At 39.9% G+C, this 14,813-nt stretch overlaps 1 protein-coding gene across 4 annotated transcripts in view; it reads left to right on the forward strand.

Moving 5' to 3' along the window:
- LOC124798136 (GPI ethanolamine phosphate transferase 1) overlaps positions 1-14,813 on the forward strand; it is a 260,616-nt gene that overhangs the window by 97,225 nt on the left and 148,578 nt on the right. For all 4 annotated transcript variants that reach the window (XR_007016923.1, XM_047261405.1, XM_047261406.1 and 1 more), the window contains exon 4: positions 4,205-4,439. Coding sequence is in view for 3 of the 4 variants with exons in the window: in XM_047261405.1 (XP_047117361.1) it covers positions 4,205-4,439 (235 nt within the window). In the remaining variant the exon portion in view is untranslated. The remainder of the gene's footprint in view (positions 1-4,204; positions 4,440-14,813) is intronic.

Raw genomic sequence — 14,813 nt, forward strand, 5'->3', positions numbered from 1 at the left:
GTTAATATTCCAGATTACTTAATACAGATGTCTGCAATATGTAGTGTGAATTCCAAAAATAATACTAATTAATTTATTTTGTGCAATGAACACTTTTTGCCTAAGTAATGAGTTATCCCAGAATATTGGTTCATAGGACATCAGTGAATAAAAATATGCAAAATATGTCCACAAAGTTGTCAGTTATTCTCATGGCAAAAATAGCTGGTGCTAAACATTTTAGCAGGTCTTCTGTATTTGCGAGGAGCATTTTACAAACTCAAAGCAAAAGTCTTTTCACAGAACTGTCAAGAAATTCCAAGAAGTAGTGCACATATATGAAGTCAGTCAACAGAATGAAATTTGTGTCTGCTTCCTTATTCATGGAACAGGTGCCAGGATAGATGATAACGAAACAAAGGCTGCCTTTTTGGAATCTGTCACTGAATAGGACTGTTTTACAATTCCACTGTTTACTTCTTTGTGAGTCTTAAACTGAAAGATGAAGGAGCATCTGTCGATGGACCTGAAAACAACATAAAGGGATAGATAAAAGTGAGGCACCAAAATCCCATTAATGTCCTGTCAGTTGTAGTACCTAATATGTACCAAAGCTGTCCCCACTTGAAGCAAATGTTTACAGAAGATTGCCCTGTGGGGTTGGAAAATAGCTCTACAGAACAAACAAGTGAACTATAAATATATCATGACATTTAGAGATCATCTCTGCAATACTGCAACATCCTAAAATAACTAGTTTGACCATAGACTGAACACCAACATACAAAATCCATTTCCGGCATGTGACAGCCAAAATTAAGACTTGGAACAACAAAATCCAGAAGCTAATGGAAATCACATGGGTCATGACAACACTCCTCAGATCATTAGCCTTAACTATTTCATACTCAGTCACTGAATATGCTGTTCAACCTGATTAAGCTCTGCTCACACTAAAATAATCAACACACAGTCAAGGAATGAGCCATGACACAGGGTGTATCACTCCCTCAAACACACACTGGTTACTCATTCTTTGTAATACTCTACCACCATTCACAAGAAAATCACAGTCATCACTGAATATGTGAACAAGAATAAAAAAAAAAAAAAAAAAATCCAGAATTACCGATACATTCAGAATTTTCATTATCAGAGCCCCAGTGATTGAGATCAGGAATACCATGCTGGCACCCAAGAATCATTCCACAGAATAGTCATTTCAACATGTAAGATGCTTGGAGCAGTCAGTGGTAGGAGCAAAATCCCTTGATGTATCACCAAGTAATTAAAACTCCCTGGGAGCAACTCCCTCAATGATAATGGTGCATGATGAATCGAATCAGAACTGATGCGGACAGACCTAGAATATTGCTACAGCAATGGGGATGGAATTCCATTCATCAGTGTGACTGTGACAAAGAGAAGCAAATTGCGTATTATATAACATTTGAATGTTCCCTCAGAGCATTCAAAGGAACAATGGAAGACCTTCAGAATTTGTCAACTGAAGCTTCTGACTGGGTTTCAAACCTGGACTTAGGGCTATCAACACATTGTGAACTTGATATTGTGTGTATCTATGTAGAAATACAACAGTATGAAAAGGATAGGTTTGCTATTCACTACATAGTGAAGTCATTGACACCGAGGCAGGCACAATGAAAATGACTGCAGTCAGGCTTCATCACCCAGTGAAAGTGCTCATGTGCATGAGCTGTGCTTGTCTTTTCTTCTATTTCAAAAGAAGTATTTTTTTCTGTAAGCTTAATATTTAAGGAGTCTTTTTCATTGTGCCCGTGTGCAACTCAATACCTCCCCTCTGTGATGAGTACCAATTTGTTCTTTTCATATCATCGTTATTCCATCCATGACTTTCCATGGTTTGTATGGAAATTTATATATTTATTGCAAATATTTGTCTAGTATTTTTTCTCTTGTCATCATATGATAAATAAAATAACTGCTGTTTTAAAGTTGGATAGTTAGTCTGATTGAAAGAAATGCATGGTGTGTCATAGAAGGCTGTTTGCTGTGGAATTTTGGGACACACTTATTGGTTGAGTGTAGTGAGTTTCTTGATTTTAATCAGCTCTGTCATCAATATTTAACCGGATTTTGCAAGCACTCATTTCTGAAATCCTATTAATCTATAATGGAAAGTGTTAAAGTAACTCCTTGCCATATACACTGCTGGAAAAAACACAGTACCCTCAAGGACGAGGTCAACTCGTCTGGCAGCAATGCAGACATGAATTCTGTCATGCAGACTATCGTAAGGTGCTAAATGGCATCCTGCAATGGATTGTCTCAAACCTCTTCCGCATTTTGTTGCATTCCAGCAACGGTTCTTACAGGCTCTGGAGAAGTAGTAAGTTCTGACTTCATCATGTCCCATATGCATTCAGGTGGCAAGACATCTAGTGATATTGCTAGCTAGGGCAGTTGTTGTATACCATGAAGAGCATGTTGTGTTACAGCAACCATTGTGGATGTGCATTGTCCTGCCTGACAAAGCACATTACCTCCCTGTCGAAAAAAACCAGTAGCACAGGGATAACACATTGTGCAATGTGACCACAAGTTGTGTAACTGTTGGGCCCCCAAACCGTGAAGTGTGGGATGGGATTTGTGTGTCATGGGTGAATGCACTGAGTAACATGCAGCTCACCAGGAGTACACCATACACTTGTACCTTAATCACTTGCATACAGACAGAACCTATTCCCATCACTGAAGGCATCACATGCCACTCCATTCTCCAGTCAACTCTTTCATGACACCAGAGGAGCCATGCTTGATGGTGTTGTGCTGTCAGTGGTAGCTTGGCCAGATTGCACATAATTTTAATCCTGCTGCAAGTATATGGTTCCCAATGGTCTATGATTACACAGCTGGTGCAATGTGTTCCTGGACTTCATTCCTGGATTATGTCCAGTCGGCTATTGCTGCTCTCACAATGCATCAGTTTTGACGCATATCTGTGTGATGTGGATGTCCAGAAACTGATCTACAGGTGCAGGATCATTTCACAGACCACTGTTGAAAGTAGTGACACGCCACCATACAGTGTGTCCATTTTTCCAATAAGTTAATCCACCTTCCCACAGGCCCACAATGCAACCCTCTTCAAATAACTGACCCTGTTTGAAAGGAATACATACTCTTCAGTGGGGCATGGTTGTACCCTAGAATGCATCTTGCAAACACAGTTCATCTCTAAACTTAATTGAGTTACTGCCTGTAGAGTCCAAACAGAGGGTGCACAGTAACAGTCAGTGAGTGTTGTCTAATAGCTGATCACTGTGACAAATTAATCACTAACAGTAAAACCCCTCAGTATGCGTATATTATACCCTGGTGTCACTGTAAACAGTCCTAGAGGGTGTTTCATTTTTTATTTCCGACAGTGTAGTTGTGTTGAGCAGTGAATACACACATACACAAGTTTGAAAATACACAAACATATGTACATGCTTTCCTGCATTGTCTCAGCTGACTACATTGTCCTCATACTGCAGATGCATTCACTGTCATGCGTAAACTAAAAGAATTCTCTCTGTTGTGAGTTATTTGCTGCTTTCTCTTCCTTACTGCCATGAAATCACTGACTTTTCCATCTCACATTTTTGTGTTCTGTGAAGCAGAAAAATGTGATGGATGAAGTCATAAGCAAGACAAAGTTGACTAGGGTAAAGTTTGATGCTGTGGGAATAAGTGTAGTAAAATAAAAAGATTATTTGTGAACAGACAGCAAAAGAGTAACAATGAATATTGCTTTGAGAATTCTTGTGCTCACTGAGAAGTAAAGATAATTTCTATGAATAGCACAATTCACCTAGTTCATTGTTTTCCTCCTGTTGTGTTGCACAGTTACGTGAAATTGCTGTCTTGTGTTACATGTATTACTTTCTTGTGTTCCCAAAGCGCATTTCATGAAAACCCACATGATCTGTGAAACACTAAAATGAAATTCATGAAATAATGATGTCTGCAAAACAAATTAAAATATTAAAACTTGATACAATTCTTATTTTTAAAGTATATTACTGTTTGTACTACAGCAATATAAAAAAATTGACTGTAGGTTTACAATAGTTGTTAAAACAGTTGTATGATGTTAGGCATGTATGATTTTGTTTATTATATACAGCTTACATTGGAGAATTGTTGGCCTAGACTGTAGTTGTCATGAGACTTAACATTGGCTGTATTGTAATTGCAGGTGCTAGTGGTGACCATGTTTTCATGGACATGTATGGCTCAGAACTTGAAGACTTCTCAGGAAAGGAGAGCACTATCCATTTGGACACATGGGTGTTTAATAAAGTTTCTAATTTTATAAAATCAGCACAAAACAATCCGGAACTATTAAAGAAACTTCACAGTGATAAAATTATTTTCTTTCTGCACTTGTTGGGCCTTGACACTGCAGGGCATACTCATAAACCAGGGTCAAAGTAAGTAGGTTTTAAATACTTTTAATTGCAGTGTGTTTTATCTTAATGCAAATGATGGAGACCTTTGCCATGATTGTTTAGATACTGCTGAAGTTCTGGATAAATTCTTTTGATTATATTCCTGATGTGTGTGCAATTTTCTGTGTGAATGTACATAACTAGTCAATTTTACTTTGTTTCATGTCTTATCTTGAGGTAATATTAAATTTGCCAACCCAGAAACTGCTCATATCTGCTTTGAGTAAGATTTTAATCCTCTTATTTAGGTAGTTCTGTACATCTGTGGTTTCTGTTAACTCCTCATCATATTTTTATGGACATATTTGTAGCAAGCTGATGAAGTGGGGAGACACTGGATACACATTGTGGACGACAGTCATTCAGAACCCTGTCTGAGCACCCAGATGTAGGTTTTTTGTATTTTCCCTAAATCATTTAAGGCAAATGCTGGAATGGCTCCTGTGAAAAGGATATGGCCTGTTTCCTTCCCCAATCTGAGCTTATGCTAAATCTCTCATGACCTCATTGTTAACGGGATATTAATCCCAAATCTTACCTCCTTCCTTCTTACAGTCATTTCTTGTGTACCCTAACTTATTTTAATATAGAGTAGAGTATTCACGTTACCTGCGCCACGTTAGATGGCATAGCAGTAGTAGAAGTTTGGCATGTGACTACTGACATGTGATTTGAGGTATCCCCACAAACAAAAGTGGTCAAGGGCTATGATGTCACAAAAATGTCAAATGGCTACTCCTGGAAAATTGGTAATGAGATCCATTGACAATAATGCACTGCTTAGGGTTGTATCATACTTTTGTAAAGAAACATTTTAAAGTAGAGTAGATGTAATCTGGCAGTTGAGAAACTGAGGAAGTCTTGAGCATATGGCTGTAATGTTCAGCAGTATCTGTCGCAGTATCATTTTAGTCCTAACAAACTATGGGATTATAATGGTAAAACTGCAAATAGCACACCACAGTGTTACGCTTTTTGAATGGAGATGTGTTTTTTGAGTTTAATAATGATTCTTATTGACCCAATAGGCAAAAGTCTGTTTACTGATTTTTCCACTCAAATGAAAACAAGCTTCCATTATGTTTTCTGTTCATAATCTAATGCCTTAAGCTGTTGAACAATATACATCATGTATGTATAAAATTTTAAATCATTTCTCAAAATTATGTGTACTAACTTATGACTTAATCTTAATTCAAACAGTGGCAAATCCAAGATAGAATAATGGCAGTATTATTAACAGGATAGATTGCTACTCCTCCCCATGAACCATGGACCTTGCCGTTGGTGGGGAGGCTTGCGTGCCTCAGCGATACAGATAGCTGTACCGTAGGTGCAACCACAACGGAGGGGTATCTGTTGAGAGGCCAGACAAACTTATGGTTCCTGAAGAGGGGCAGCAGCCTTTTCAGTAGTTGCAGGGGCAACAGTCTGGATGATTGACTGATCTGTCCTTATAACACTAACCAAAACGGCCTTGCTGTGCTGGTACTGCGAACGGCTGAAAGCAAGGGGAAACTACGGCCGTAATTTTTCCCAAGGGCATGCAGCTTTACCGTATGATTAAATGATGAAGGCGTCCTCTTGGGTAAAATATTCCAGAGGTTAAATAGTCCCCCATTTGGATCTCCGGGCGGGGACTACTCAAGAGGACATCGTTATCAGGACAAAGAAAACTGGCGTTCTATGGATCGGAGTGGAATGTCAGATCCCTTAATCGGGCAGGTAGGTTAGAAAATTTAAAAAGGGAAATGGATAGGTTAAAGTTAGATATAGTGGGAATTAGTGAAGTTTGGTGGCGGGAGGAACAAGACTTTTGGTCAGGCGAATACAGGGTTATAAATACAAAATAAAATAGGGGTAATGCAGGAGTAGGTTTAATAATGAGTAAAAAAATAGGAGTGCGGGTAAGCTACTACAAACAGCATAGTGAACGCATTATTGTGGCCAAAATAGACACAAAACCCACACCTACCACAGTAGTACAAGTTTATATGCCAACTAGTTCTGCAGATGACGAAGAAATTGAAGAAATGTATGATGAAATAAAAGAAATTATTCAGATAGTGAAGGGAGACGAAAATTTAAGTCATGGGTGACTGGAATTCGACAGTAGGAAAAGGGAGAGAAGGAAACGTAATAGGTGAATATGGATTGGGGGGAAGAAATGAAAGAGGAAGCTGCCTGGTAGAATTTTGCACAGAGCACAACTTAATCATAGCTAACACTTGGTTCAAGAATCATGACAGAAGGTTCTATACATGGAAGAAGCCTGGAGATACTGACAGGTTTCAGATATATTATATAATGGTAAGACAGAGATTTAGGAACCAGATTTTAAATTGTGAGACATTTCCAGGGGCAGATGTGGACTCTGACCACAATCTATTGGTTATGAACTGTAGATTAAAACTGAAGAAACTGCAAAAAGGTGGGAATTTAAGGAGATGGGACCTGGATAAACTGAAAGAACCAGAGGTTATACAGAGTTTCAAGGAGAGCAGAAGGGAACAATTGACGGGAATGGGGGAAAGAAATACAGTAGAAGGAGAATGGGTAGCTTTGAGGGATGAAGTAGTGAAGGCAGCAGAGGATAAAGTAGGTAAAAAGACGAGGGCTGCTAGAAATCCTTGGGTAACAGAAGAAATACTGAATTTAATTGATGAAAGGAGAAAATATAAAAATGCAGTAAATGAAGTAGGCAAAAAGGAATACAAACGTCTCAAAAATGAGATCGACAGGAAGTGCAAAATGGCTAAGCAGGGATGGCTAGAGGACAAATGTAAAGATGTAGAGGCTTATCTCACTAGGGGTAAGATAGATACTGCCTACTGGAAAATTAAAGAGACCTTTGGAGAAAAGAGAGCCACTTGTATGAATATCAAGAGCTCAGATGGAAACCCAGTTCTAAGCAAAGAGGGGAAAGCAGAAAGCTGGAAGGAGTATATAGAGGATCTATACAGGGGCGATGTACTTGAGGACAATATTATAGAAATGGAAGAGGATGTAGATGAAGATGAAATGAGAGATATGATACTGCATAAAGAGTTTGACAGAGCACTGAAAGACCTGAGTCGAAACAAGACCCCAGGAGGAGACAACATTCCATTAGAACTACTGACAGCCTTGGGAGAGCCAGTCCTGACAAAACTCTACTGTCTGGTGAGAAAGATATATGAGACAGGGGAAATACCCTCAGACTTCAAGAAGAATATAATAATTCCAATCCCAAAGAAACCAGGTGTTGACAGATGCGAAAATTACCGAACTATCAGTTTAATAAGTCATGGCTGCAAAATACTAATGCGAATTCTTTACAGATGAATGGAAAAACTAGTAGAAACTGACCTCGGGGAAGATCAGTTTGCATTCTGTAGAAATATTGGAACACGTGAGGCAATACTGACCTTACGACTCATCTTAGAAGCTAGATTAAGGAAAGGCAAACCTACGTTTCTAGCATTTGTAGACTTAGGGAAAGCTTTTGACAATGTTGACTGGAATACTCTTTTTCAAATTCTGAAGGTGGCAGGAGTAAAATACAGGGAGCGAAAAGCTATTTACAATTTGTACAGAAACCAGACGGCAATTATAAGAGCCAAGGGACATCAAAGGGAAGCGGTGGTTGGGAAGGGAGTGAGACAGGGTTGTAGTCTCTCCCCGATGTTATTCAATCTCTATATCGAGCAAACAGTGAAGGAATCAAAAGAAAAATTCGGAGTAGGTATTAAAATCGATGAAGAAGAAATAAAAACTTTGAGGTTCGCTGATGACATTGTAATTCTGTCAGAGACAGCAAAGGACTTGGAAGAGCAGCTGAACGGAATGGACAGTGTCTTGAAAGGAGGGTATAAGATGAACATCAACAAAAGCAAAACGAGGATAATGGAATGTAGTTGAATTAAGTAAGGTGATGCTGAGGGAATTACATTAGGGAATGAGACACTTAAAGTAGTTAAGGTGTTTTGCTATTTGGGGAGCAAAATAACTGATGATGGTCGAAGTAGAGAGGATATAAAATGTAGACTGGCAATGGCAAGGAAAGCATTTCTGAAGAAGAGAAATTTGTTAACATCGAGTATAGATTTAAGTGTCAGGAAGTCGTTTCTGAAAGTATTTGTATGGAGTGTAGCCATGTATGGGAGTGAAACATGGACGATAAATAGTTTGGACAAGAAGAGAATAGAAGCGTTCGAAATGTGGTGCTACAGAAGAATGCTGAAGATTAGATGGGTAGATCACATAACTAATGAGGAAGTACTGAATAGGATTGGGGAGACGAGAAGTTTGTGGCACAACTTGACTAGAAGAAGGGATCGGTTGCTAGGACATGTTCTGAGGCATCAAGGGATCACCAATTTGGTATTGGAGGGCAGCGTGGAAGGTAAAAATTTAGAGGGAGACCAAGAGATGAATACACCAAACAGATACAGAAGGATGTAGGTTTGTAGTAGGTACTGGGAGATGAAGAAGCTTGCACAGGATAGAGTAGCATGGAGAGCTGCATCAAACCAGTCTCAGGACTGAAGATCACAACAACAACAACAACAGATTGCTACAACATTTAGCAGAAATGCTGTGTCACAGGTAGATGCAACAAAAAGACTGTCAAACAAGTAAGCTTTTGGCCAAAAATACCTTCATTGGTTTGGACAAAAAACACACACACGTGACCACAGTCTCTGGCTGATGATGCCAGACTGTGAGCAGCAGTGGATGATGGGAGAAGCAATCTGGGTAGTGTGGGTAAGGAGGCGGCTGGGGCAGGGAAGGGGAGGGATTGCAGTGTAAGGTTGGGTGATGGTAAACTGTCACTTCTTTGAGCATACAGGGACAAGGCGGAGAGTGGGAGCATACAGGGACAAGGTGGAGGGAAGGCAGCACAGCTAGGTGCAGTTGGGAGTTCAGATGGAGGGTGCATGTGGGGCAGGGATGCAGTGGAAAAGGAGAAAGGTAAAAAGACTATGGCTCATTCTACCAGTGCCTTTTTGTTGCGACTATCTGTGACTCAACATCTCTGGTAAAGGGTGAGTAGCAGCATAATCTTTTCATAATAATGCCATCTTAATTCATGTACTTGATGCTATGCAGACTGTTCTGGACTCCAAATTTGCACTTGGCTTAACCTCTCAGAGTTTTCCAAAGCCCATACCATCTTGAAGACACATGTCATCCCTTGGCATGATTCTCCACATGAAAATAGAATAACAGATGTGCAAAATATTTGTGTTCCCCTCTACAATAACTTATTGTATGGTTTTCATTCTTAAGTATCATTCTTCGGTAAGACGATGTAATGATACACTTCACTCCTCAGTAGTGGTATGCAACACACAAGTTCAACTGTGAGAAGCCAAACGAATACTACAACTATTTTTTATTGCAATAATGATTTGTATCTGTGACATTCAGTGCAAAATTCCACCTCTTTTGTCATCTGCACAGATTCTGCTTCACCCCATTTTTACTAGGAGTTTGTCAGAAATACAGTGTTCTGGGGGGGGGGGGGCAACTTCTGCTAACAGAGAGTGAGATTTCATTTGTTCAAAGTATGTCTCATTTGTCAACTTACAGTTTGGGATGGGGAGGGACCTGTTGGGATGGATCATAATGATCATATGGCAGATATTCTCTGTCGCTTGTAGAAGTATTCGATGTTCATGCCCCATCGTGGTGGTGTCATCCCAATAGACCATAATGACGTGCAACCTTAGATTCAACCCAAAACGTTTACCCAGAATCCTTCTCTTTTGTCTCCTTCACCATTTTCTGTATACCCGTTCTCTTAAGGGTTCCAAAAAATCTGCCTGGGCTTCCCATTCTGGCTGATTACGGAGTTCCCAATGAGAAGATCTTCAACAATGCCATCTTCAGTACTTGGCCGCAGTTTGACATACTAAATTAAGGCTGCAGACCACTTCCTCCACCGCATTTGCATAGTTCATATCACATTACCATCAAACACTCTGCTTATCTCTGTCAGTGCCACCTCACTATGTACCAGTGTCTCGCATGCTCATGACCATACTGCAATGGAATATTACCTGTCTTGTGACACCAAACTTATGATGCTATACTCAACAGTCAATTATCTTCCAATGATACTAGCATTGATCGGGTGTAATAGAAACATATGATAGATAAACAATACAAGCAAGTCTGTCATACGCATTGTGATTGCCCATGTACCACCCTGTAGTGCAACAGATCCAGAAATGTCTTGACTTGCTCGCTGATGCTGGCACCATGTGTCATTCACAAGGGTTCCTGGGTATGTCGCATCGTGGGGGAACAAGGCTGACGATGCTACTGCCAATGCTGCAACTTTACTACCCATACCTTTTAGCAGTTCTGTCCCGTCAATCAGTCTCCTCATTGTTACTGTACATAGACGTTTTATCACTCTAGCATGAGCACTGGTCATTTCTCCATAGTAACAAACTATTGGAGATTAAACCCATCCCTACAGCACAGATAAATTCCTCTTGTCCATCTTGTTACAAGGAGATAATTTTAGCTAGACTGCACATTGAGCACTGTCTTTTTACCCAGCGCCACCTGTTACATGGTAAACCCACACCTCTTTGTTCTCACTGTAATGAACCACTAATGATGCATCACTTTCTAACACAATATCAATTTTTAACCCCTTACATTTTAATTTGTGTTTGTCATCTGGGCTATCTGAGGTTTTAGCAGATGCAGCAAATGCTGTCGAACACGATCTACTCTTTACGTGCCGTAGCAACATGGCAAAGGACATTTAATATTTGACCAGAGTTGTAGGAACTCTTACTGGTTGGCCTCTTAAAAAGAGGTTCATTGTGATTGTTTATTTTACCTTTCCACTTTGTGTGTTACTTGTTAACTAGCATTCCAGGTTCACTGGCAATATTCATTGTAATTTAGACTCCTGTGTGTCAACTAACTCCGTGTGTCAACTAACTCCCAAAAGCATAGAGTGTTTTCTGTTGGAAACTGCCCATATTAAGTCGTCATTTGGGCACTTAGTGACCTCAAATTTTGCACGCACTTGTGTGTTTGGGGGGCAGGAAGGGGTGGGGGGACGCATGTATAGTTTGTTCCCACTTTTAAATACCTCTATCAGTGTTTCTTGCTATTTCACATGCTACAGGTAAGTGCTGACCACTCATTTTGTCTCCCTGTAATATAACAAGTAAGAAGTTTGAGACAGTGAAATTTACATTCTGGCAATGACAAATACACTGCCTACTAAAATGATACAAATCATTTGTCTTGGTTGCCTTCTAGAAATGTGTTGAGCTATGATGCAGAGCTACACATTGTTGCTAAAAAAAACTCACCAGTGCACAGTATTATTTCTAAGATCGAGGACTTAGCATACCATATTTTACTTTAGTGCATTGTGTTTGCAAGATGAATTTGATACAGGTGCTAAATTTTATTTTCTTGTGAAGTTCGTTTGTGAACTGGCAAATAGGCAAATGTGATTCTTTCTTTCCAAATTTGTTTATTTTTTGTATGTGGATGTACTTTTGTTAATTTAGTTATGGATGTGTGTAAATTGTAGTAATCTTCCAATCACTGCATCTACCGCCCACAGCGGATGTAAGTCAGTGCACTATGCCAAGTGTAGTGTGTGCCAGCATTCAAACAGCACACCTGCAACTACCCGAGGTGACTGCCAGGGGCAGCCCTATTACCAGATGCCTCACTAGATCTGTCGTGCAATGTGCACACAACACCAGCAACACCTGACGTGGGTATCATCTTTATAAAAGCACTCACAGGCCTCTAGGCACTCGGGTGTTAATTGTGTTCGAGGCGCGTAAACTACTTTCCTTGTATTCTTGTTTATGTCAATCTATGACCCAGTAAATTGTATCTCTTTTACAGCTGTGTGTTTCCTTCTGTTCCTAGTTAGAACACAAGTGACGACAAAGTTCGAATTTTTGTGTGTTTGGATTCTATGTCTTTTCTGCCATTTGGCTCTCCATAGAGGCTTTACTCCAGTCACTTCTGCAACAACAACAGGTGCATACAGCCATGTTGGAAGGATTGTTTGATATTTTAACCTCTGTTCAGCCACCAGATGTTGACCCACCACCATTCCTTGCCTATGATGAATCCGCTGAATGCTGTATGATGAATCTACAGAATGTTGGGATGCTTACGAGAAGTGGCTCTTCCAGCATTTGATGGTGGTCAACATAGAGGCCTGTAAGCCTCTTTTCTTAGCTTGTATACCCTCTTATATTTATCACTTACTGTGCTAGGTAGCTCCTCTATAAGAACCAGCATTACTTCCTTTTGGTGATATGTCTCGTTTGCTGTCCTCCTATTACCAAAAGTGAAACCATGTGGTTGCAGTGCAAGTTGAATTCTACTAGTGTCACAAACACCCACAGCAGTCATATCGAGCTTGGGCAACTGAGATTCACAGTCTCAGTCATAAGTGTCAGCTTGTCATGGAGTCTACATCTGCATCTACATCTACATGGTTACTCTGCAATTCACACCGAAGTGCCAGGCAGAGGGTTCATCGAACCATTTTCATACTATTTCTCTACCAATCCACTCTCGAATTGCGTGTGGGTAAAAAGAGCACCTAAATCTTTCCATTCAAGCTCTGATTTCTCTTATTTTATTATGATGATCATTCCTCCCTATGTAGGTGGGTGTCAACAAAATATTTTCGCATTTGGAAGAGAAACTTGGTAATTGAAATTTCGTAAATAGATCTCGCCACAAAGAAAACTGCCTTTGTTTCAGAAAGTGCCACCCCAACTCGCATATCATATCAGTGACACTCTCACCCCTATTGCATTATAACACGAAATGAGCTGCCCTTCTTTGCACTTTTCTGATGTCCTTCACCAATCCTACCTGGTAAGGATCCCACACCGTGCAGCAATATTCTGACAGAGGGTGGACAAGTGTGATGTAGGCTGTCTCTTTAGAGGGTTTGTCGCATCTTCTAAGTGATCTGCCAAAAATCACAGTCTTTGTTTTGCCTTCCCCACCATATCATCTGTGTGGTCTTTCCAATTTAAGTAGCTCATAATTGTAATTCCTAGGTATTTAGTCGAATTGACAGCCCTTAGATTTGTGCAATTTATTGTATACCCAAAATTTATCGGATTTCTTTTAGTGCTCATGTGGATGACCTCGCACTTTTCTTTGTTTAGTGTCAATTGCCACTTTTCGCACTATGCAGAAATTCTCTCTAGATCATTTTGTGATTGGAATTGATCAACTGATGATTTTACTAGACAGTAGATTACAGCGTCATCTGCAAACAATCTAAGGGGACTGCTCAGATTATCACCTAGATCATTTGTGTAAATCAGGAACAGCAGAGGGCCTATGACACTACCTTGTGGAACTCCAGATATCACTTCTGTTCTTGTGACCTCTCTGAGAGGAAATCACGAATCCAGTCACACAACTGAGATGATACCCCATATGCACACAATTTGATTAATAGTCGCTTGTGAGGAACGATATCAAAAGTCTTCTGGAAATCTAGGAATATGGAATCGATCTGAGATCCCTTGTTGACAGCACTCATTACTCCATGGGAATAAAGAGTTAGCTGTGTTGCACAAGAACAATATTTTCTGAATTTGTGTTGGTTATGTATCACTAGGTGTAAGATAGATACTGCCTGCAGGAAAATTAGAGACCTTTGGAGAAAAGAGAACCACTTGTATAAGTATCAAGAGCTCAGATGGAAACCCAGTTCTAAGCAAAGAAGGGAAAGCCTTTACAAATGTCTGCTTGTGTCTGTGTATGTGCGGATGGATATGTGTGTGTGTGCGAGTATATACCTGTCCTTTTCCCCCCTAAGGTAAGTCTTTCCGCTCCTGGGATTGGAATGACTCCTTACCCTCTCCCTTAAAACCCACATCCTTTCATCTTTCCCTCTCCTTTCCTCTTTCCTGATGAGGCAACAGTTTGTTGCGAAAGCTTGAATTTCGTGTGTATGTTTGTGTTTGTTTGTGTGTCTATCGACATGCCAGCACTTTCGTTCGGTAAGTCACATCATCTGTGTTTTTAGATATATTTTTTAGTGATTTTGGTTGATATGGATTTGAGCCTCGCTACAATGACCTTGTGTTCACTAAGCCCTGTATCCGTCATGACACTCTCTATTAGATCAGGATTATTTGTGGCTAAGAGGTCAAGTGTGTTTTCGCAACTATTTACAATTCATGTGGGCTCATGAACTAATTGTTCAAAGTAATTCTCAGAGAAAGCATTTAGTACAATTTCGGAAGATGTTTTCTGTCTACCACCAGCTGAGAACATGTACTTCACCAACAAATTGAGAGTAGATTGAAATCTCCACCAATTATAACTGTATGAGTGGGG

This window comes from Schistocerca piceifrons, chromosome 5, assembly GCF_021461385.2.
Source record: "Schistocerca piceifrons isolate TAMUIC-IGC-003096 chromosome 5, iqSchPice1.1, whole genome shotgun sequence".
Classification (NCBI taxonomy): Eukaryota; Metazoa; Arthropoda; class Insecta; order Orthoptera; family Acrididae; genus Schistocerca; species Schistocerca piceifrons.